This window comes from Lagopus leucura, unplaced genomic scaffold, assembly GCF_019238085.1.
Source record: "Lagopus leucura isolate 7727_CA_CO unplaced genomic scaffold, USGS_WTPT01 Super-Scaffold_100024, whole genome shotgun sequence".
Taxonomy (NCBI): domain Eukaryota; kingdom Metazoa; phylum Chordata; class Aves; order Galliformes; family Phasianidae; genus Lagopus; species Lagopus leucura.
Genome location: NW_024962276.1, coordinates 450,702 through 474,824, shown reverse-complemented (window position 1 = coordinate 474,824; position 24,123 = coordinate 450,702). Strand labels below are relative to the sequence as shown.

At 53.1% G+C, this 24,123-nt stretch overlaps 1 protein-coding gene and 1 long non-coding RNA gene across 3 annotated transcripts in view; one reads left to right on the top strand and one right to left on the bottom strand.

Annotated features, from left to right (window-relative positions):
* The first annotated feature begins 2,921 nt into the window (after nucleotides 1-2,921).
* Nucleotides 2,922-24,123, top strand: part of TSPOAP1 (TSPO associated protein 1) — a 62,602-nt gene continuing 41,400 nt past the window's right edge. Inside the window, exons 1-5 of the mRNA XM_042880006.1 lie at nucleotides 2,922-3,173; nucleotides 14,928-15,035; nucleotides 16,854-16,982; nucleotides 19,473-19,649; nucleotides 22,867-23,082. Coding sequence (XP_042735940.1) covers nucleotides 2,922-3,173; nucleotides 14,928-15,035; nucleotides 16,854-16,982; nucleotides 19,473-19,649; nucleotides 22,867-23,082 — 882 coding nt within the window. The remainder of the gene's footprint in view (nucleotides 3,174-14,927; nucleotides 15,036-16,853; nucleotides 16,983-19,472; nucleotides 19,650-22,866; nucleotides 23,083-24,123) is intronic.
* On the bottom strand, nucleotides 12,348-23,260 carry LOC122184786. Of its 2 annotated transcripts, XR_006180620.1 has the most exons (4): nucleotides 23,069-23,260; nucleotides 22,823-22,938; nucleotides 16,828-16,895; nucleotides 12,348-13,298 (listed from the first exon to the last, which is right to left on the bottom strand). It is a non-coding gene; the product is annotated as an uncharacterized LOC122184786 (long non-coding RNA). The 2 variants fall into 2 exon arrangements; XR_006180619.1 differs by lacking the exon at nucleotides 23,069-23,260 and having other exon boundaries at nucleotides 22,823-23,014.

Here is a 24,123-nt window from a genome sequence, read left to right as displayed (position 1 = left end):
CACAATACAGCACAACACAACACAGCACAACACAGCACAGCACAACAGCACAACACAACAGCACAACACAGCACAACACAACACAGCACAGCACAACACAACACAGCACAACACAACACAATACAGCACAGCACAACACAGCACAACACAACACAGCACAACACAACACAGCACAACACAGCACAACACAGCACAACACAGCACAGCACAACACAACACAATACAGCACAGCACAACACAACACAGCAGAGCACAACACAGCACAGCACAACACAGCACAACACAGGACGGCTCCGAACACAGCACAGCCTTTTTCATTTTTGTTATGTGCCCAAGAAGACAACAAAGCCCAAGTTTGCAGTTTTAACCTAAAAGGTTTTGAAAGATCGTGATCCTAACAGTGAGTATGCAAATAGCAGGAAAGATAATTTCGGGTACTTATGTCTGAGGATTGTTGTGGTCACAAATATTATAACCACTCAGCACTCACTGCCTGCGGAGACATTGGAAACGCATTTCTTGCTGAGTGCAGCAAAACAGAAACTGCAACTTAAAAAAAAAACAACTCGGCTCCTATTTTAGTGCCTTCCCTGTGCCCTGAGTGCAGGTTCATGCAAGGAAACGTGTCCCCTTCCTGCTGGGGTAAGCTCAGCATGCTCCTCGCCATGGTTGATGCTGCAGGGAGTCCAATGCAGCATTCACTCCCCTGGGCTGTGAGGGTGGTGGCTGGATCCCTCACTGCCTTCAGCCCCAGGGCCTGCAGGAAAGTTAGATGGAAGCAGGTCTGTGTCCACCAGTTGCCCCAGTGACCCCCCCACAGCATGTCCTCAGCCTCCTTCCCTATCTTGGCCAGAGCTGCTAATGGACCAGTTACGTGTGTCCTGCTCAAAGCTATGGGTTGGACCCCTGGTTTCCGAGCACCCCAGGGTCATTCTTGGCTCCTTATTCATCCTCTCCCACAGAACATGTTCTCTCTTGCAGCTTTGTGGTGGAAGAGGCAGGAGGCTCTTGGGGCTGCACACCCTATCCTTGCACCACAGGGAATAGTCCCAGCTCCTTGGGGGATTTGGGGTACTTCTGGAGGGCTCCCTGGGGTCCTCCTCAGCTTCCCACACCTGAACCACTAGGGTGAGCAGGACCCCGGTGGTGCAGCAGGACCTGGTGGGGTGAGCAGGGACAGCTATGCAAGCAGCACACAGCAGCAGGCACGCTAAGTGAGATGTGTCAGAGCAGGGCTCCCAGTGAGGCTGCGCTGTGTGCACACTGCAGGCCACGCACTGCTTGCAGCCACACGATCTTATCAGCAGCACATTTCCCTTCCCGTTGCTGGCTCTCCCCTCCTGCTTATGAAACCTGCCTGTTCTGTCTTGTTGACGAGCTGCGCTGCGCCTGGGCCTCCCTGCATGCTGTGCAGCATCAGGGATCCTCCCCGACACCTTCGGGGAAGGGGAGCAGCGGTGGGCAGGGAGCAAGAGATGCCAGGTCTCCTCCTGGCATGGAGAGCTCTGCATTCAGGGGGATGTGTAACTGTTGGACCTGGCTGTTACCTCCCCCAGCATCTAAGTGGGTCATCTGCACCCTGCACAGCCGGCGGTGAGAAAACCACTCACCGTGGTGATCTGTCTGAGATGACACAGAGGCAGCGCCGCCTGTTTTGGCAGCTGACACATCGACATGCTGCACATCGGGATGCGGCACAGAGCTCCCCGAGGAGGTGCTCACAGAGCAGTTTCCGAGGTGCACGTGCAGCCAGAGAGCCCCAGTGCTGCACCTTGCCCGCAGTCCAATGGAGCAGCCGTGTGACACAGCGCTGTCACACAGAGACACAGAGGGCAGGATCAGTCCCAGCCGATCTGCGGTGCCTGAGGTGTGCAGAGGAGGGATGAAGAACAGGATGGCTCTGTGCATGGCTGGGAGCGGGGCCCCAGGGAGCAGCCGAATGGCCCTCCGCTGAGCATGGCTGCTGCACAGGGTGCTTCCATCAGTACTACAGCATGATGGGGAGTGGGCAGAGAGATTGAGCGTGTGTCTGCTGCCCCACACTGTGCTGAAGCGTTATGCCACCAGCTCCCATCTCCCCGCGTCACAGCGATGCTGCAGCATCCTGCTCGCGCCAGCCTCCAACTCTCACCCACGGCAGCCCCTACCCGGGGCACACAGAGCACTTTTTGTGTTTTCAGCAGCAGGCTGAGCCAGCTCCGGGCCCTGCGGGGCAGCATCTGTGGTCCCCAGAGCGGGAGGGGCAGGGGAAAGGTACTGGGCCCCAGCAGAGTACCGCTCACCTCGTGCAGGGCAACGGCACCTCAAACCCAGCGCCGGGGAGCAGCGACCGGGAAACGGGGGCAGCCGGATGGGCTCCCACCGGCCCGGTGCCGCCGCCCCCCGCCTCCCCATCACCAGGCAGCCGGCACCGTTCCCTCACCATCGCCATGGAAACCGGCAGAGCTGCCGCGATTGGCGGCCGCGGGCGCGGCGCGGCCCCGCCGGGGTGCCAGGCCGCCTGAATATCGATGAGGCGGCGGCGCGGCCGCCGTGGGCTGCGGGGTTTGGCGGGCCGAGAGGCGGCACCGCACTCCGAGGGGCGGCGGGACGCCCGGGCCTCGGCGGGTGGCGGGCATGGAGCCGGGGGCGGCGCGGGGGGCGGCGGGGCCGAGAGCGGCGGGCGGCCCGGCACGACGCCGCGCCCGGCCTTTGTAGGGTGCGGGGAGAGAAGGGGGGGGACGGCGGCCGCCCGCCCGCCGAGCCGGCGGATCCAGGCGGGGATGGAGCCCCCCCCGGCACTGGGATGCCGCAGCCGCCTCCGTCCCCGCCGGGCCGTCTCTGCCGCCGCCGCGGCTCCCATGCCTTCGGGGTGTCCGTGCCCGTTCCCGCAGCCGCGGGCGGCCCTCGCCGCGACAGCGTGAGCCTCGCGCCCCGCGCCCATGGATCCGGAGCCGCCGCAGACGGGCGACGCCGTTCCCGTGGCCTCCGGCAGCCCGGACGCGGCCCTGCTGACGGACACGCGTGAAGGCGCGGGAGGTGGCGGTGACGGCGCGCCCCGCGTGGCCCCGGGGCGGGAGCTGGACGACGCGCCCCGACCCCAGGAGGACTCCCCCTCGCCGGAGCCGCAGCTCGTTAGGCCTCCGCAAGCCATGGAGGGGCTCGGACGGGAGCGGCCAGACGGACCCCCCCAGGTAAGGCGGATGCCGGGCGCTCGCCACCGGGCGAGTTTCGGGGTGAGAGGCGTCGCAGCACCGCGGGATGTCACCTCGGGCCGTGGGAAAACGCCGCGCTCGGCCGTGGCTGAGACGCCCGCGGACACCTCCCTCCCCGTGGGGCTGCCCCTCCGCGGGGATTCCGGCTGTCCCTGCACGCCGGGTACGGCTGCCAGCCCGGGGCTCCGCTCCTGCGGCACCGCCTGGCTCCTGCGGCTTCGGTGACTCTGCGAGTGGTGAAGGGGTCGCGGTTCCCTGCCACCCCGTCCAGAGCATGCCCTGTCCATGCAGAGGAGCCTGGGGAAAGCTGTTTGGGGGGGAATTTGTCCTTGTAGGCATCATGAGGCACCTCAGTGCGACGCAGTGCTCAGCCCCCTGCAGCACCTCTCCAAAAAGAGCCGAAAAGACTCAGTCGGAGTCTCAGCTCTTGGTCCAGACTGCAGCAGTTCATTAACTGGTCCTGCTTATGACAGCTCAACCTCCTCCCTCGTGTAAAATCGGTCATCTCTCTAGGAACCTCCGGCACACTGGAGTGGCTCCATGGTATTTTTAAGACGGGGGAACAACAAGCTCTCAGCCCGTTCTTCTGGAGGGTGGGGGGGAGGTTGAGCTGGAGATTTTTGAGCTACGCCAGTGCTCCAGAGAACAGCTGGAGGGTGGCTGGACCAGCCTGCAGGAGAAACGGTGCTGCTAGCAGGAAACCCACCGGGAGAGGAAATGTCTTCATTCAAGCCGTTTCTCATGGCTGTTTTGAATGGCTGTTTATTGTCATGCTTAGGGAAATGCTGCATTTAACACGTGGTCCTCGATCTGCCTCTGACCATAACTCCTGGCTATTCCAGAAGCACCTCAGCCAAAAAAAATGGGGCAGCAGGGTGAGAAGCACTTCTGCTCTCATCCCCCTTCCTCATCCACCTCGAGAGTCAGACCCGTTGTGCCAAACTTCACATTTCTCTCTCTTTGGGTGACCCAGTGGGTGAGGGGAGGTGCCCAGCCCCCTGTGTTGGTGATACTGGTGCTCCCTGCTGTGAAGCTGAGCTTCATTCTGCTCCATAAGACTGCCTAACCCTAGGGAGGGTAGCACAGGCCAGGAGAATATTGCAAAGGAGTGCTTTGTGGGGCCTGCAGCAGCTGAGGAGCACCCTGTGGGGTGGAGGCCATGTACCCAGCTGTGGCTGACCCCTGCAGCAGGTCCCCCATGTACCAGATGTGCACATGGGTGTGTTTGTGTGTGTGTGTGTGGGGGGGGAAATTGGGTGAGGACCCCACTTGGTCTGTATGGCTGTGCCTGCTGAGCACTCAGCACTCAGTTTCCCTGGGTCCTTGGGCTGCTTTGGCTTTTCTGCAGGATGCTGGATGCATGGCATGACATTTCCCCTCCCACTCTCTTGGTTTTTTTGGTGGCACCATGGTGGTGTCATCACAGGACCAATGTGCCGAGGCACTCCCAAGGTGGTACATGACGGTGCAGAGCAATCAGAGAGTCACAGAATCATTCAAACTAGAAAAGACCACTGAGATCATCTAGTCCAACTGCCAGCCCGTTGCCACCACGGATGGTGACTCCTGGTGGCACTGTCACATGCCGTGTCAGTGCCACAGTGGTACCACGGCAGTACAGCTGCATTACTGCAGTGGTACTGTTGGCACTGCAGCATTGCCTTGGCGGTACCATCCTTAGCATTGGTGTTGATCCACACAAAGATCAACTTGCCTGCTTCTGGAAAGAAAGCCAGCTCTTCCTCCTAAAATCAAATGGTTATATTGATGTGAAAGGCTTGCAGCTGGCCTCTTGTTTAGATCCAGGAGAGAAGAACGGCTCTTTGGTGCCAGGCTGGGACAAGCACTACTGACACGTCGTGTCCTGAAGCCAGAGCTGGATTCCTTTAAGGTTCCAGGACTCCTGTCCTTGGGATGTCAGCGCTTCATGATGAAAACAGGACAGCAGCCTCCAGGGAGTAATCTCCTGGTGTGGGGAAGAGCCTCCCGAGGGCTCATCACTGACAGAGTTGATTAAAGATGTTGATTTTATGATGAAGCTTTTGCCATTTTATCAGCCTCCATGACTGCTGCTTTGTGATTCCCTCAGGGCCAGTCTAGGGGCAGATGTTAAGACTTTCTGCAGGTCAAGTTAATCTCAGCTTGCTTGCTCAGATTCCTCTGGAGCACTGAAAGTGGAGAGCTGTGGTCTTTCTCCTCCCTGGGAGCTGCCAAGGGAACTCCGGAGGTAGGGAAGTGGGATGGGGTGGACACACCACACCTGGGGCAGTGTTGGCTCCCACACTGGATAATATTGTTAAGGGCCTATCCAGGCCAGTGTACCTCCAAGGACTGGGACTTTATTACCTCTCTAACCCTTTTCCAAAGCTCATGGAGAGGAATTTCCCTGTGCCCATTTATTCCCATGCTCTGCAGGATTTCCTGGCTCCTTGGCAGGGTACCAGCAGAGACGCATCCTCACACTGACTGGTGCCACCTGGGACCTTGATTTCATGAATGGATTCTTGTTCCCAGGCCTTCAAGATCACTCTGGTCCTGCTTTCCTAAATTTCTGTGTAGATACAGAATGCAAGAAGTGACTTGCATTCTGGGAACCTCTAGGTACTGCAGGCTTAGGATCCCAATCAGAATAATGAATATCAGAGGAAAAAAGCTCTGTGTAGGAGCAGTGGGGTTAAAGTGGCACAGATACAGTCTGGCTGGAAATTGGAACTGCTCACAATGCTGTCAGAATGAATTTAGAGCGTTTACTGCAAGAGCTGAGTTGTCTGCATCTCTTGTGAGGTGCTGCTCCACCAGGATCTGCTTTTGTCCTGGAAAGTTGGGATGGTTTGGGGTGGGTTGCTGAGCTGAAGGTTCTTCCTAATGCCTTGGTAGATTGGTAGAGGGGAAGGAGAAAGAATCATAGAGTCATCTGAGTTGGAAGAGACCCCTAAAGGCCATCAGGTCCCACTCCCTGCAGTGCACAGGGACAGCCACAGCTCCATCAGTGCTCAGAACCCTTTCAGCCTGACCTTGGCTGTCTGCAGGGATGGGGCACCGTCACTTCTCTGGGCAACCTGTGCCAGTGCTTCACTGCCCTTATTGTACAAAACTTTCTCCTTATATCTAGTCTAAATCTCCCCTTTTAGTTTGAAACCATTTCCCCTTGTTCTGTCACAACAGACCCTGCTTAAGAGCCTGTCCCTTTCTTTCTAGATACTGAAAGGCTGCTCTCAGGTCCCCCCTGAACTTTCTGTTCTCCAGGCTGCACAGCTCCAGCTCTCTCATGCTGTAAATCTTCCTCATCATTCCCTGCACACTTCACTTCCAGGATTACTCACCCCACCAGCCTATCCAGCTGCACTTACAGGCAGATAAGCTCTGCAGCTCACCCACCCCTGTTCTGCCCACCAAAGCAAGAAGAATGGCTAGGATGCTTAGAGACAGCTATAATGACTGCTTCTCAACCTTGGGAAGCCACTTTGGATCCAAATTTCTGAAAAGCCAAGTGTGCAGCTTGTCTTGAGTTCAGAGGGAACAGAGGGTGTTAATGACTCTGTAAAACCCAAATAAAGATGCTTAAACCAAGGAGCCCCAGATTCCCCCCAGTAGGAATTTAAATATCCACAATAGATGCTGTTGCTCCCTTAGTAATGCAAATCGCAGATGCAGTAAGAATTATAACATGCCAGTAAAGGCTCTCGTTGTCAAACTGCCAGTAGGCTGTGGGGTAAATTCCTTCCTGATGCCTGGTGCAGGAGAAATGGTCCTGCAAGAGAGGAGGCAGTGGCTGAGCCAAAGTACCCTGCAGGGCCCTGGCATGGGGCTGTCCTCAGTGCTGCAGAGGTGCAGGTGCCAGATCTCTTCTCTCTGATGCCTGGTGATAGGACCCCAGGGAACAGAGTGGAGCTGCCTCTGGCAGGTCAGATGGGGGTCTGGGAAGAGGTTCTTCTCTAAGAGGTTTTTTGGGCATGGAACCAAAGCTGCTGGAGTTGGAGAAGCATTTGGACAAGGGATGTATAGTTTAGTTGTGGGTAGTGCTGTGTGGAGCTGGGAGCTGCACTCAGTGATGCGGGCAGACCCCTCTGTGATGGGATGTGGCAGTCCCTATGCCCAGGGGCCGAGCTATGTTCAACAACAAACTTGGTTCCTTTTGCAGAAATTCATGGCGTTTCAAGATCTTTAACATTCCGTAAGTAAAGGTGGAAGACTTCATTAAGTGCCTGAGCTGCTTTTCTGACTACAAAGTGTAGGTCAGCAGAATAAAAGATGGGAGAAGGGCAAGAAGTTCTTCCTGGACACAGACCAGTTCTTGCTGGTACAGACACCATTTCCAACAATCACAATTAGAAGAAGACTGCACTCCATCTTGCTCAAAATCTGAGTAAATTAATTTTTCTTGTCTTGGCAACACTCAGCCTCATGCAAATGAGTTAGAACTGTTTTCTGCAAGCATAAAGAGTATATGGCCAACTGCAGATAGCTGCCTGCCACAAAGACCCTATGTGACATTATTTGAGTGGAAGAAAATACAAAGCAAGAGTGTTTGGAAGGGGAAGGTAATTTCCATTGAGGAGGCCATTGCCTCCTCACCATGTCCTTGGCTGCACTGAACTGGTGATGACAAACTGGATTTGGGAGCTGGCCATGATTGCAGCCTGACCTTTTGCCTCAGCATCTTTCTCAATTTGTCCTCTGCACATTTTCCACCAGTGTGTTTTCTTCTTCTTTTTGGATGTCCTGGGCCTGCTGGAATAACACGGTGAGAAATGGCACATGTGCAATGCCAGCACTTGTTTGATGTCTCCCTGCTTTGAGCACAGGCTTTCTGCAGCAGAGCCATCTGCTTAGCAGCTCTCTGAAAACATCCTTTTGGGCATCAGTTTTTAAGCCTCCTACAGCACTTGCCATTCTCATCTCCATACTGATCACTGAACAAGTATGAGCAAATGAACAAGCCTTTGGCTCTTGAGAGTGGTACCAGGGGATGATGATGTCTTTGTCCCTCATCTACCTGTTAGAGCTACTGGTAATTTGAGGCTTGTCAGTCCAGGAAAAATTCCGAAAGTCACATTTTAGCCAATGAGTTCTTGCTTAGTGAGATGTGCAAGGAGCTTTGCTCCCCATTGTTTGGTAATCATGGCATTTTATAAGCAAATGTGACTCAAGCAGAAAAGGTGCTCTTGTACCCTGTGAAACTGCAAGTTGCGTGGAAAACAGGTACAGGCTGGGGAGAGCTGCGGTGGCAAATGCCTGGGCAAAATCTGAGCTGTGCATACAAGATCTGCCGCTCTGGCTCCATGACGCGCCTTCCAGGGCTCAGGACTGCATCTGTCTCTTCATAGCTGAATATGTTAGGCAATCCAGTCTCTCTACTCCATAGAACCAAGCTAGTGAGACCACAAACGCTGCTGCTGAGGCTTTGAAGTGGGAAGGAGATCTGATATAAACTATTGGAGCTGTGATCCTGTTAGATGGCAGCAGCACTTCTGCATGGGGTGGGCACTGCAGTTCAGTGGCCTTCTGTGTGGAGGCCTGACACAGTCCTGTGCTGCTCACTGCAGACAGGCGCTTCATTCCCACGTGCATTTGTCAGTGTTAAAGTCTCATGCCTCTCTAGGGAGTGCTTCTTTGGATTAGGGTTTCTGTTCATCAAAATACCAAACCTGGAAAGAGCTAAATTTTATCACTCTTCCCCAGTTTTTTTCTTCTTTGCATATTTACAAAAGAGAATTATCTGACACGTGGCATCAAAATAGAGCCCAGATGCTCCACAAAAACCTCAGAGCTGCCCAGACCGGAGCTTGCAGTGCCGAGAGCTTCAGGCTGATGTTCAACAAGAAAAATCCCAAACACCTTCTGTAGGAAGGCAGTGCCATGTGTTTAGCTCAAAGGATGGGCAGTGCAGATGGGTATGCAAGGAGAGGTTGCGAAGTCACTCATCCTTCTGTGTTTGCACTAAGGATGTTAACACATTTACTTCCCACTTCTACATGTTGCTTTTTCCTGGTGTAAATACCATTGCCTGCACCCACTGCTCTGCAGATTCAATTTCGCAGCAGGACCCAGAAAAATCTTCAGTGAGGGAAAAAGGCTGAGGTGCCTCAGCTCCCAGGCAGTCACCTGAGTCTCAGAGTGACCCGGGGTACGAAGGTGACGCTGTCATACTCGCTTTGTATACCCTGTGGTTTAGGTTATTTGGTAACCGAGCTGGATCGCAGCCCAGGAGTCACCAGCAGCAGTTTCTGGCTGTATATTCTGGTTTGCAATAAGAATGTTGAATATGGAGAGATGAATATGAATAAGAATATTGAATGTGGAGAGAGGTTGGTCACAGCTCCAGAGCCACCCTCACTTGTCCTAACTCTGCATCAGGCAGGTTATTCCCACTGCAAGAAGGGTTGGTTTAAGGCCTCTGAACCACAGTGGAGAGCAGGACAAGGAGCAGCTCTGGTAGAGATGGCAGCTGCTGGATGAGCGCCTGTGCCCTCAGCAGGACCTTCCCTACTTGACTCTCCCCACTGGGTCCATCCCATGTAGGGCTGCTTTCTGTGCATGGTGACTAGCTGGCCTTGCAGGGACAGGAAAGGCTATCTCCAAATCCTCCGTATCTCTTAGCTGGCTGATCTGCTTTTTGTCTGCTTGTGCAAGATGAAGAAATGCGTGCGCAGTACGTCAGGAGTGGTTCAGAGCTGCCTTTCCAGCAGCCTTGCGGTATTAAGGTGTCATTTTCTCTCATCTGCTTGCAAAATCTCTTGTATTTTGCATTTGCCGTTAATGAGAAACTGCTCCATGTTGCACACTGGGTAGTCTTGTGTTCTGCCTCTGTCCCAGGATTTTATTCTCCACTCATCCTCCTCGTCTTGATGTTGCAAAAGTCATTCTTTTTTCTCTGTATGGGGAGCCCTAAGCAGCTGAGCTCATTAAAGGACAGTCTGGCCATGGTGTCCAGCTTTTTTTTCCTTCTCATGAAGCACCAGAGTTTGTTTTTCTGGGACTGGAGATGGTGCTTTCATAAAAATAGAGAGGATACAAATTTGTGAGATTCCAATTTTAACCGCATGTCTTGTTTTAAATACACTGTGAGGAACACAGGAAGAGCTGGTGGTGGTGACAGGGCATGCAGGAGCAATGCCTGTGCAAGGCTGTAAGGAAGAGCAAATAGAATGTGAATGTTTCCCTGAATATTCTCCTCATATCTTGCGGTGTGTGGCTCCAACACTCCCTATGCTGGAGGCAGTATCTTTGAAGTAAATAGTCTCGGATGGATTTTTTCTTCCATGAATTTGTTACAAGTGGCGATAAAAATCAGATAAATGAGGAAATCACAGTGTATAAGGTCATGCGTGGAAGAGGGACGGGCAGTGGGAGAAAATACTGAATCATGGAAACAAGGCAGCGCACAGGGCAAGGAATGGGAGGGGAGCCTCATGAAGTCAGAGCGCAGAGATGTTTGTGTCTGAAAGTGGGAACGTGGTGCGAAATGAAGGAAGCTGTGGGACGCAGGCTGCCTGTCAGGGGGGTGGCAGGGTGAGCACGACTGCATCCCCAGCTCCTCTCCTACTTCTCCCCTACCTTTAACCAAAACAGCCTTTTTACCTCCGGTTGGATAACGCGCTCTCCAGCACGAGGTGCGCTCGCTGTGCCAGCACCAATGGGTTTTGCTGCTGCTGCTCACTGACCCAGCAGGAGGTGATGCTATTTTCATCTTCCTTTTGATGTGCAGTGAGGGCACTGCAGAAAGCAGCCTACAGAAAATAGCTTCTCCTATGAACTGATTTCACTGAGATTGGATGGAAGAGGAGAAAATGGATGAGCAGTGACAGGTTTTATTTACAAGTGGCGAGGACTGAGAAGTTAAGGAAACTAATTACCAAAGTCAGCTGGAATGAACAGCTAAAGGGCTTTGGCATGGTTGAGGCTCGGTATTTACTGTGTGACAGGTGACGATTTCAGAGGCAGAGGTGGTGGATTTAATACATCTGAGAGAGTAGGAAAGCAGCAGTGTAGTTTCACTTTGGGAGCGGTGTCTGCAGCGGTGAGGGTTGGATTTCAGAGACAGCCTTTGGGAAGCAAACCTGGCAGCTGGAGCCCTGTTTGCTGCAGGCAGAGAAGTCACTGTAGAAACATCTTCAGATTGTATATGTTTTAAAACCAGCCAAGAGAATGCCAGAAGCTGTCTGAGATGTGCCACTCAAGGAGCCACCTGGTTAACTCCTCCTCCACATTTGCTGGGATTTTCAATCAGGCCAGGGCTTTGTCTTTGGCTTGGTCCCTGCAGCAGGTGTAGGAAAGTCCCCGGGCTGATTGGTGCCAGGCTGAGCCTCCAGGCACCGGCAGCACAGTGTGCCCGAGCCGCATTGCGGAGCAGTGCTGCCAGCCCTGCCGCGGCGTGATTTACTGCCCCTCAAATGGCTTCCTGCAAATGTTCTGCAGGACTTCAAAGCCTGCGCTGGATGCTGGGTGGTTCTTGGGGGATTTTGGCTTCGTGACCCATTTAGCAGCCTGGCTGGGCACTTCTCCCTGCAAAAGCTGCTGCAGCTCTCAGTTGCTTTTTGAAGTTTTCAGGTGAAGAAGAAACAGCTTCTCTTGCTGCTGCTGTCCTGCTGAGGCCTGTGTTTGTTCACTCTTGATGCATTGCAAAGAAGCTGTATTTTTGGCTCTACCTGCCAAGGGAGGTGACAGATGATCATGTTTTCCCTGAAACGAGACACTTCAAAGCTGTGTGCCAGCTGCAAACAGGAGCTGCGCTCCGCTCTCCCCCACCAGCCTCCCTGCTGTTATTTCCCTGCTTTGCTCTGCCTTTAGCAAATGTCCCCCATGGCCAAAGGTGTCCCTGGGCTTAACTGTTTTGGTGGCCAAGGCAGCTCCAGATGCAGGGACACGAGGGCTCCCTGTGCCCTCTGGTACAGCTCTGCCTCAGCTCCCACCAGCTTTACCTCCCTGACCATGGGATGCTTTGGATTTTGGCTCATGGCTCCTGCTGGCACTTCTCTGCATCTTTATGAAGACAAGTCATGTGTGGGGGCCTCTTCTTTCAAAGATTTCCTCAGCTCCCTTCTGAACACAGCATTTAGGGGGGCTGCAAGCACAATCTGCAGTAAGGGTGCATCACGGAGTGCGGGAGCAATGAGGAACGGAGGAGCAGTTAATAAATGAAAAGCCATTTCATTATGGGAAATGAATGTTTAATGAGTGTGGGATGACGTCTAGACAGGCGGTCGGTGCTGGCCATGTGGTGTGCGAGGAAGACTCAGCCCAGGCAGCCAGCCCAGCCCCGATCTTGTGCCAGGAGGAGGTGGCAAAGCTTCCTCAGGAGCTGCAGGCCACAGGGAAGGTCCCCTGATACCACATTGCTGCTGCCGTCCCTTGCGCCTCTCCTGGTGAGGCCCTGAGGCTGTAGAGGGTCCTAGGAGCTGGGGACAGCCAAGCTGCAGGCTGACCCAGCCTGGGGCAGGGCTCAGGGCAGCACTCAGGAGCTCAGTGCAGGCTCCTGGGTTTTAGCTGTTTTTAGCTACAGAAAAGAGGTTTCAAAGACTGAAATGGATCCATAAGGGGGTTGGTTCCCAGCAGAATCCCTTCTAGAGTCTCTGGAAGTACCAGTTGTCCCTGCAGAAGCACTGTGCTGACGTGCCACAAGCCTGGCTGCTGCTGGGGACAGGACACGGCACTCTGGGCTGCTCCACAGCCGCCCAGATCCTGCCCCAGGCTGAGCATGCCTGGCCTTGCTGGGCGCCAGAAAGCAAAGATGAAAAGCTTGAATCTTCTTGGCAGCTGCAAAGAGGTGGAAATAATGCACTCTGACTTCATCCCAAGGGCTGCTTTCCTAGCTTTAGGGATGGCATGCTGAACCAGCCCACAGCTCTGCTGAGCTTGCCTGGAAAACACTGACAGGACCCCTCTGTGCCCCTGCCCTGCTCCATGGCCCTGTCGGACGCACAGTGTCCCCTTCCTGGGTGCCAGGAAGGGCTCTGCTGTTTCTGGAGATGGAAATTTTCTCTGGGACACATGCTGTGCCTGTAAAGCAGCAGGGATGGGACCAGTGGTGCTGCAGAACCTGGGACCAGAGCAATGGGCTACGCAGCCTGATCAGCACTTGGCTCTGTGACTTCTTGGCTGTGCCTATGGGTGGAAAAGAGGAAAATAAATGTTTGCTTTCCCACAAATGGAAGGCTCTTCCATGGGGCATTTCGCTCCACCTTTCTTAACCCTGGGATTTCTGCAGGGTGGACACCTACAAACAGCTCCACCAAAGGCCTGACACACAGTTTGTCCTGCTGCAGTGTCAGAAGGCTTGGTGAGATGTAGGGGCATTGGGTGAGGCTAGTTGGAAGGGATGGGAGGTGGTTTGGGGGTTTGATTTTTTTTTAGTTTTCAGTTTTAGTTTTCATTTTTTGTTTTTGTTTTTCCCTATTTATCCTCCTTGCTTTGCCAAGGCATTTCCATATAGGGATGGGATGCTGCTGCCTGTGGTGCTGAGCTGTGCCAGGGGACTTGGTGGGGAGTGCTTTGCATTCTCTTGTGCTTTTTAACAGATTGAAGTGATTGAGAGGCCAAAACCAATTTTGTTCAAAACTGTGGTGAGTTTTAGACAGCCTCAGACTTGATAGAGTTTAGAAGCATCTTTGTGCTGCAATCTGCCTGTCTGAGTTCTTGCTACTAGGAGAGCCTGGGAGGTATTTCTTGGTAATGAAGAGCATTTCACTCGTAGACTGGGCTGCACACACAGAGCCATGCAACAGGAAGGATTTAGCCATCCGGTGGCACCAGCAAAGTCATCCTGGGTCTTGCAAGACTGGCCTGGCTGCTGGGAGAACATCTGGCCAGGTCTGCCCGAGGTGCGCGCCTTGCTGCTGCCATATGGTGACAGTGAAGCAATAGCTTGGCCCCAAGTTTTGCTAACGCACAAAAATACTTTCTGGGCCCCTGCTTCAGCAGCAAGCCTGTGGTGAGCAGCTCTGTGCAGGAAGCAGTAACCACAAGCTATATATACAGCTCCCAGCAGAGCTGCTGCTGCTTTTGATGTGACAAAATTAAGGTGGTGTTTTGCAAAGAAATCCAGCATGTTGCCTTCTTCCACTGCCAAGGCTGACACAGTGAGAACTGGGGCTGGGCTCCTGGATGGTTCCTGGACCTGAGCTGGTATGGGGAGGTGGGCAAGGACGTCTCTTTGCCTCCAAAAACTGTGCAGTGCTGAAGGCTGCTGGTTCCTGAGCCACGGGGAGGAGCACATGTCTGGTGTGTCACGGCTGGCTCTGTTTGTGTTCTGAGCTGGTTTAGAAGGCACAATGTCAAAATGCAAGCAGCTGGGGACAATGTCAGGATCTGAGCTTTTTCCCAAGATGGAAGTTGAGACCCTGATGCAGCTGAGAGGGACCCATCCTGCTAGCCCATGGTGCTGGGAGGGGGAACCACTCGTGCTGGGTGCCAGCCTCCATAGCCTCCCTGATGTCCCCCATCACTGGCAGTACACCCCTTGGAGAGCAGCTGCCAACAGTCAGGCAGAGCAGGGAGCACCCAGCTATGGCCTGCTCCTGCTACCCCCAAAGGATGTGCAGTCTCTCTCCTCCTCTTGTCCTGAAATCAGCCTCTAGGTCTCACCCTGCCCCTTTGCTGCCTGCACTCTGATCTCGCTGGCCTACCCTCATAGCCAGGCTGGGCTCACTATGGGGTTGGGATGGGCACACAGCCATGGCCCCTTTGCTCCTGGACAGTGAAGCCCTGCTTTGCCTTTTCCATGCCGTTTTGCAGAGTGGGGCTGACTACAGCTTCCTTGTGAGCCAGAACATGAAGCTCCTGAGCGCACTGGAGGACCTGCGGCACCGCTGCTCCAGCCTCACCGAGGAGAACAGCTTGCTGGTGAGTGCAGAACACAGCCCCATCCTGCACCCTGGCCAGGCACCAGGCTGGCTCAAGACACACCGGTGTGGATGATGCATGGGGAAGGAGTCTTGGCTGGGCCAAGCTCCAAGAGAACAGCACATGGGGTCAGCTGGGGTGAGCAGGGTGTTTTGGGTCCCCTAGGTGCCTTTCTGCTGCACCCAGTGTTGGCTTGAGCAGGACCCCTTCCTGGTGACCTGCTGATGCCCTCCTTGACATCCTTGCCAGGACTGTTTGCCTGCTGGCAACTGCAAGAGGCTTTTCCGCAGCTGCCAGCTTTGGCAGAGAGAAAGGCAGCAGCGAACTGACGGCAGGGGAGGGGGAAGTCGCTCTTGTTTCCTCTTTAAGTGGAAAAGCAGAAACACTGATTCAGTCAGCCCTGTTCTGGGTTACAATGCAGCAGTGCTCCCTGCTCAGTGGGAGCTTGGCACCTGATACCAGCTGCACCCCAGCACCCAAAGGCAGGCCAGGCTGCCACAGTGCAGGCTGCCCAATCTGCCCCACTCCCACCTCCTTGGGTTCCACATTCATGGTCAGCAGCCAGGAAATAAGAAGAGGGGATTCTCCCTACTGAATCCTCACCAGAAAGCATCCTTGCCTGGGAAGCCCTGTGGTACAGGGATATAGCCACCCTGGAGCTAAGTTCTGCAGTGCTGGCAGAGCTGCATCAGTCCAACCCTATAACTTTTCAGTTCATCAGCAACCCTGGCTCTGAACTACACTGTGCAAAGGGGAACACCTTGCATTGCTCATTCTCCATGCGTCTCTGAAAGTGTAGGGCCATACTGCCCTCCTAGGCAGAAGTGTTTCCCTTTTCTCAATGTAAATGTCACAGCAGCTGTTTGAAAAGGATCGGAAGAAGGCAGGAAAGAATCCGAGAAGAGCACAGATCATGCCATTTTTTTCCCTTCAAAATACCCTTAAAAGATTAATCATTCAAATTGTATATAACTAGATTCAAAACACGTTTTAGATAATTTTCTTGCACTAAGAGCATAAATTCAGCACGCCATGCGCACTGGGGAGGGTCACCCACTGACAACCATGGATTTTAGCAAAGCACTGTCATAAAAGCTGGCGTCAAATCTTACTCTCAAAAATCAGCCTCTAGTCTTCTGACTGAAGGAAATCAAATAAGGCAGTGAAAGCAGCACGTGCACTTGGTGGGATCACAGAGGTAGTGAAGGAAATAATTGGAAGGATCAGCTGACCTGACATTTTTGCTAATGTGAAAAGACAGCGCAACACATCTGGGTTTGACCTTGAGAGAACAAGGAGCAGCTTATTGAAACAGACAGATAACAAATAAAAGGGGATTAAGAGTGAACAGAATCAATAGAAAGGAAAAGGAAATTTGGTTTGCAAACATTGTAAAGTCCTTGGCTGCTCTCTCCCCGTCCCCCCAACTCATGCTTCAGTGTCAGGGGAGCAAGGACAGCAGCAAAGCTCGCATTGTAACATGGTGCTGCAGCACAAACCCACAGTGATGTGTTGAACACTGAAGCAGCAGGGAGATGAACAGGGATAGGCTTCGGAAGGGGCAGCAGCCCCAAGATGCCAAGTCCCAAGTGGCAAAGGCAGAGCCTGCAAAGAGCAGAGAGAGTGTAAGGTTGCAGAGCGTCCATAGGCTGGATGGGGCAAGGGGTTTCTTTGAGAAACCAAGATGTGACGTTAACAAAACATCAGGAGAAGCGAAGTTTCAGTGACCGTGGAGGAGACAAGTGAAGGAGGGTGTGTAAGCACTGCGGAGGGACACTGAGTGAGGTCTCACCTTGGCCCTCTCCTTCTGTTATCCAGCGCAGGAGCTGCTTCCCCGAGACCGAGGAGAAGGTGAAGCACCTAAAGAGGAAAAACGCAGAGCTGGCGGTGATCGCCAAACGACTGGAGGAGAGAGCCCGAAAACTGCAGGAGGCCAACCTCAAAGTCGTGAGTGCTGAGCCTCTGCTGTGCTGGGGCCTGAGCTAGGAGAGCACCTTGCCCCCAGGACTTCTTGTTTTTTGCTTTTGTTGGGACAGAACGGCCTCCTCTTTCCTCTTTAATTAACCTGGCGAGGCCATGCAGCAAACTTGCTTTGTACACCAGCGACAGAGCAAAAACCACAAAACTGAACTGAGGAAAGAACCATCACCAGCTTCTTCAGCTCGTGCTTGGGGAGCTGGTTTTGAGCAATTTCCTCCTAATTGGTTTCTTGCTGTAAATGTGCCAATCTAATGTAAAGTATTAATTTAGGTAATTAGCTCAGCTTTCCCTGGGCTAGTCATGAGAATAACTCATCTGACTTCATCGAAAAGAAACAGGAAGTATTTAAATAAGAAAAGGAGTGTGGTAAAGCAAAACAGGAAGGGGTGAGATATTCTGCTCTGCCTCGTGCACACCTCACTAGCATTTTTGTGCAAGTGGCGTGTTTTTTTCTTTCTCAAACTGAAGAGGAGCTTTTTGCAAACCCAGTAGTTTCTGATGTGGTGCAGGAGTAGAGAGAGATGGCTGCAGGATATGGTGCTTTGCAGACAAACATCTGCACGAGCTACATAAAGGTAGCTTGCAGCAGAGTAGGGGAAAAATGTTCTCCCACTGGAAGGAAACCGGGAGTAGGGGAGAAATTCAAGCCCTTCAGGATAGAAAGAAGAAGCAAAAGCTTTGCTGGTAGGGGAAGGTAGGGGATTTTCCTGGCATTGCCTGCCCTCTCTGTCCCTGGGCCCTGCACTGCACTAGGAACGCGTCTGTCACAGGGTTTTGGTACTTGCAGCACAACAGTTGCTGCCAGATGGACTTGTCAGGTACTGTGCCAAGAAAAATCATTTGCTATACAACCAACAGCTATGCAGACCCTCCAGGAACTTCACAAATGCTGTTTCATTATTTTTCTTGTGTTTAAGTTTGGGATGGTGGCTGTTTGAGCCCTGGGTGAGCCCTAGGAAAACCAAGTGGCCAGCTCAGGATATGCAGGGTGCCCACCTGTGGTGCTGGTACCCCATGGGAGAGCTGGCCTTAGGGACGGCTCCTACTGAGAGCTGTCATCCTCAGGTGACTGCAGCTGGGCAGCATCAGCTGTTCTGGCCCTGGCTAGGCTCTCCCTCACCTCTCCTTTTGACTGTCTTTTCCACCCATCCTTGCATAAGCTCTTTCCCACTGTCTTTCGAAGACAGCTCCATTTCTCCTCCTGGCTTAGCCTCCTCCACCCTTTGCTCATCTTCCCTGCCATTCTCCTCTCCTCCTCTCTCCGTATTTCTCCCTTCATCCTGTCTTCCTCTCCTCTCTCTGCCTGCAGCCCTCTGTACTGTCTGTGTGTGCGTTGGCCTCATCTGCTCACCTCACCTTCTCCTTCCCACTTCTGCTTTGATCTGCTCCTCGAAGAAGCATTTCCTCTTTCCTCTGACTTTTCCATATGCCTGTTTTGCTCCTCTCTCTGTCTTTTGGGGCTAGGCTGCATGTCCTGGCCCTGGTCTCTGATGACACCTGGGGTGATAGTTGGCCGACATCATTCATAGAATCCTAGAATGGCCTGGGTTGCAAATCATAGAATCATAGAATCATAGAATCACTAAGGTTGGAAAAGACCTAAAAGATCACCCAGTCCAACCGTTCACCTATTCCCAATAGCTCCTACTAAACCATGTCCCTCAACACAACATCCAGTCTTTCCTTGAACACCCCCAGGGTCGGTGATTCCACCACCTCCCTGGGCAGTCCATTCCAGTGCCTGACCACCCTTTCTGAAAAGTAATACTTCCTCATGTCCAGCCTGAATCTCCCCTGCCGTAGCTTGAAACCATTCCCTCTGCTCCTATCACTAATGACACGAGAGAAGAGGCCGACCCCCAGCTCACTACAACCTCCCTTCAGGAAGTTATAGAGAGCAATAAGGTCTCCCCTGAGCCTCCTCTTCTCCAGGCTGAACATTCCCAGCTCCTTCAGCCTCTCCTCATATGGCCTGTGTTCCAGACCCCTCACCAGCTTTGTTGCCCTCCTTTGAGCACGTTCCAGGGCCTCAATATCTTTCTTGCAGTGAGGGGCCCAAAACTGGACACAGTACTCGAGGTGTGGCCTCACAAGTGCTGAATATAGGGGAACAATTACCTCTCTGCTCCTGCTTGCAACACTGTTTCTGATGCAAGCAAGGATGCCATTGGCCTTCTTGGCCACCTGGGCACACTGTCGGCTCATGTTCAGCCGAGCATCAATCAATACCCCCAGGTCCAAAGGACCACAGTGCTCATCCAGTTCCAACCCCCTGCTGTGTGCAGGGTCACCAACCAGACCAGGCTGCCCAGAGCCACATCCAGCCTGGCCCTGAATGCCTCCAGGGATGGGGCATCCACAACTTCTCTGGACAACCTGTTCCAGTGCACCACCACCCTCTGAGTGAAAAATACCAATGTATGTGGCTTTCTCTCTTGCTGCTCTCTCTGGGTTTAGGTAACTGCTCCAGTGCCCCTGAAGGGTTCCAGCCTGGAGCTGTGTAAAAAAGCATTTGCCCGCCAGCGTGCCAAGGACTTGACAGAGCAAGCCAGTGCTCTTCTGGCAAAAGACAAGCAGATTGAAGCTCTGCAGCAGGAGTGCCGGGAGCTGCAGGCTAAGCTCATTGCAGGGAAGGTGAGATACTTCGGGGACTTTGTGCAGTGGCTGGGTGCAAACAGTGCAGTAACGATGTCGGGAACCAGGCTCCAGCAGTGCCATGGCAATTAGTTTCAAGGGCAGACTGAAAACAGAGAGTATGTGATGAGTGAGTTGTTATGGGGAAAGTTAGAGGAGCATGTGGCCAAGACAGGATCCAGACCACTTGGAACAGTGTGCTGGGGGACATCCCATTTCTCCCTCTGTGGATTCACAGATCCTGCACTGCCATTTTCATCAGCAACTAAAACTGTCTCCCTGGAAAACCCCAGAAGCCACAGATACAGAATGGCCTTTCACAGTATTAAGCTTCAAGTAAGACATAGAAGCAGGACTTCCTTTTAATGCATTTCCTTAAAAAACAAACCAGTTGAGCACATTCCCAAGAATCACTCCAGATTGCATACTCTCAGCAGCAGCTTTTAGTGCTTGCAGCCATCATAGTGATGATATCTACATGCAAACTTGTGTTACTGATATTATGTGTACAAATCCTAAAATGAGGGTGGGTGTTCATAAAACTCATAAAATCTACAGTGCTGATGTGTGGACATGGACTGGTGGCCCAGCACAGAACTTGCTGAAATAAAAAGTGGAATAAAAGGGAAAATTCAGCTCATCCTGAGACACATGTGTAAAACTGCTTGGACACTCTTTCAAGGCACTTCTCTGAGGTGGTTACAAAAGGAGTTTCTGCAGGCACCTAAATTAGGTGAAACAATTCCTGCTCAGAGTGGCCAGAGCAATCTGTTCTGATTATATCGGATCTGTCTTTTGTTCACAAGCTACACAGTTTTAATGCAGGTCAGTTAATACACTCTCATTCTCCCTTTTTCACCAGTATGCAAGTGGTCAAATGCAGTGCTGTGTTTCTGCACCCAGTTGAGCAGAAATAATACTTCTATTTCTACCTACTCATGGGAATATTTAGGTGACAAATACTTTCTTGCTGAAAGCAGCTTTATTTCATTCCTTGAGCTCTGCATGTGTTCACTTCAACTATGTGTTTGCAAGTAGATTCTCTGCCTTTCGCTAACATAGATCTAGTCTAGACAAGAATAATTGGGTGTTGTTCACTGTTTGTACAGAGCTGTCCCAGTGATCCCTTCTGGTGTTAAATCACAAGAGAAAGTTATCTAGGTCTGAGTGCATTCTATAGTTTTACCAAGAACAAATTTCCTTCCTGTGCCCATGACTGCTCACTGCAGACTCCCACAGAAGGGGGAACAAGCCCTCTGATTTTCACAGCAGAGCGTGCTGAACAAGCTGAATCTCCCAGGGATAGGAAGCTGACAAAATGTAGAAGAATGTGACAAAGGCAGGAGAGCAAGATTCATTACTGGCCAAGGAAATACGTATGGGTGCAGTCCTCATAGCTGCTGAGACTTCAGTTGCTGCTTTGCTGCTAGGGCATGGGCAACCACCCTGGCTGGGAAGGTGAGACCATCTGTGTAACCTGCCCAGGCACCAGCAGTGAGGGCCATCAGTACATGAGCTGGGAATCTGCAGAGAAAAATTGTCAGAGAGGAAATTATTCTATCTGATCCTGTGGGTTGTTTTTTTTTTTTTCTTCCCCATTTATCTTCCAAGCAAGCTGCTCATTAAATTTTAATTCTCAGCTAGTTAAAATTCAAAATTCCCCTAATCTGTCTGCAGCATGCAAAATGCATTATGCCAATGAGGGGGTTTATGAGCAGAGATATTATGTGCATGCTCAGAGTTTGTAGCCAAATCATTTTTAATCTAGTGCACTTGATTCAGCACAAATCTTTCAGTAGCTATGAAACAGATGCACTCTGTTCATTTTCAGTGGTAGGACGACACGCGCACCAGGCTACAAGAGCGGGCCTTGTTTTGCCAAGTCAGAGCTCTCAGGGTAAGATGTTTGCCTGAGATCATGCTGCAGTGACAGGTTTGCAACAAAGGCCCCGTCCAGGTTCCACCTGGCTGCCATTTCTTGCAGTGGGGATTCCTGGAGGCTGCAGGGAACGGCAAGGCAGCTGCAGAGGACACAAATAATAGGAGCTGTGAGTGGAAGACTGAGCGCTCTTCTGCTCTCTTATTTCCCCCCCGGCTTTGGAGGCTCTCTATGGAAATAGCTGCTTCTATTTTCTGGTGGGGGAAGGGAGCTTTTTAGGCAGTCCCCGCCAATTTTGTTTGAAGAACTAACCCTGATAGCCTCAGTGTGGGTCTTGCACAGAGTGTGCGGCTGCTCACTTCTTGAATCTGTAATCAGTTCCCATTAATGGTGCCTCGGTTTCCCCCTTGTTGTTTGAGAGTAACTATGCTTTTCTACAAACTGTATTTGCAAAGCACATGCTATTTTTAGGGTGAATAAGAAGTGAACGGGGAAGCAGATTAAATTTGTCCTGGATACCAATTATGCATTCACCGGCTTAGGAGCTTTCCAGGGGAATGAGCAATGTCTCCTTCAGCAGCATATTTGTAAGGGCAGGTTTTCATAACCAGCTTTTGTATGTCTGTACAGACATGCAGGTACGTGTCTTTTTCAGCTTTCTGAAATCTGAAAACCTTTGAGGAATTAACACAAACTGGTGATGTATTCTCACTGTTTTAGCAAGACTAAAATTGTACTGGCTTCCTTTAAAAGCTGCTGGCTTTGCGTCCAGAGTGGACAGGACTGGCTACTTGTGCTGAGGATAGAAGCCTATTCACACAAGCTCTCTGTGGTCAGAAATCAGTAGCACTTTAAAAAGCCAAACACCTTGAGTCAGAAGAAAACGCGTCTCAGATACGCTTCATTCTTTCCAACATTAAAGCCCTAACCGCCAGGCACGCACAAGGCTGCAGAGAATACCAGCACACACAGCAAGGAGAGGAACCCAGCTGGGGCTCTTGTTTTGCTGTGGAACGAATAAATGAAATTGTATTATCCTGACACGCTCTCTGCTGGCAAACACTTAGAAAGCACGCGCTTAGAAAAGCCCTTTTTACCATAGCTTTACACTGGGATAACTGTAAAGCATCGCAGGCTAGTTTTCATCTGTGAGAGAAATTACGTATTGACACTTAGGATGCGAAATGACTGCTTTGGAGGAGTTGGGGGCCCAGGAAAGAGAAGCTGTAGTGTGCTCTGTTAGGGAACGGAGTGTGCTGGCATCTGTTGGCAGCACTTCGTGCTTTACACCCACCCTTAACCTGCTGCAGCCGCACGCCGTGCTACCGTTCCCCGCAGGGTGACCCTCGCTGCCTGAACGTGGTGGAGTTCGACCGGCTGCTGCGGGAATCCCAGAAAGAAGTGCTGCGGCTGCAGAGGCAAATCGCTCTGAAGAACTTCAAGGACTGCCTGCGCTCCTCCAAAAGCGGCTCGGGGGGCTCCTCGCCGAGCGCCGCCGTCCGCCCGGGCCCGGCGCCGAACGCCCGCGGCAAAGACTCACCCGCAGCGAAGGAGGTGAGCCGGAGGGAGCCGGCGGCGGGATGGGCAGCGCGCGGCACGGTGAGACGAGCGGGACAGCGGCCGACGGCCTCGCCGCTCCGTTACTCGATTCGCTCCCACTCGAGGGAATCCGATCGAGGCGCGCGAGCCGCGGTTCAAGTCGGCCGGGCCGGTTTTCAATGGCGGAGGACCGGCCGCGTGTCCCCGAGCCCCGCGCGGCCGCCGCGCCCTCAGCCGGGGCCTCCCGCACAGGCCGCGCTGCGGAGCGGCTCCGCGCTTAGCCTGCCGCATCCCAGCCCCATTCCGGCCCGGCCCGGCCCGGCCCTGCCCTGCCCTGCCCTGCCCTGCCCCTCCGCGGCCGCAGCGCTCCGGCCCGGCAATCCCCGCGGCGCCGCCCCCCCCCCCCGCGAGCCGCGCGCCGGCAGGTTAAGGTAAGGCTGGGCCGCGGTGGGCCGCGGTGCCGGGAGCGGGGCTGTGCGCTGCCGGGCCGCCGGGGCTGCGGTGCGGGGCGGCGCGGGGCGGCTCAGCCCCTCCGCTGCGCGCTCTGCTGCGGGGCCGGCCTGCATGCGGGCCCACTGCAGGCCGCGGCCCTGAGGGGGCGGGCGGGAAGCGCGGTGCCGTCACGGCCGGGCTGCGTGGAGCCGCGGGCGGCCTGGGGGCTTCCGTCAGTCGTTCGTTGAGTTGCGATGTTCTGGGGCAGGACGTCACGCCTGCAGCCTGGCGCGCTGCTCTGAGCTCTGGTTTGTTGCCGCCGTGCTCCTCCTGCCATTTTTTCTTTCTTGGAGGATTCTCTTTCATTATTCAGTGTTAGTTCATAGAATTGCAGAATGGCCTGGATTGAAAAGGACCACAATAACCATCTCGTTTTAACCCCCTGCTGTGTGCAGGGTCACCAACCACCAGACCAGGCTGCCCAGAGCCACATCCAGCCTGGCCTGAATGCCTGCAGGGATGGGGCATCCACAACCTCCTTGGGAAAACCCATCGTCTTTTCTAGTTGTCCATCTTTGTGTCGTTTTTGTGTCACAGCATGCAGGATCCCCCAGAGCAGCATAA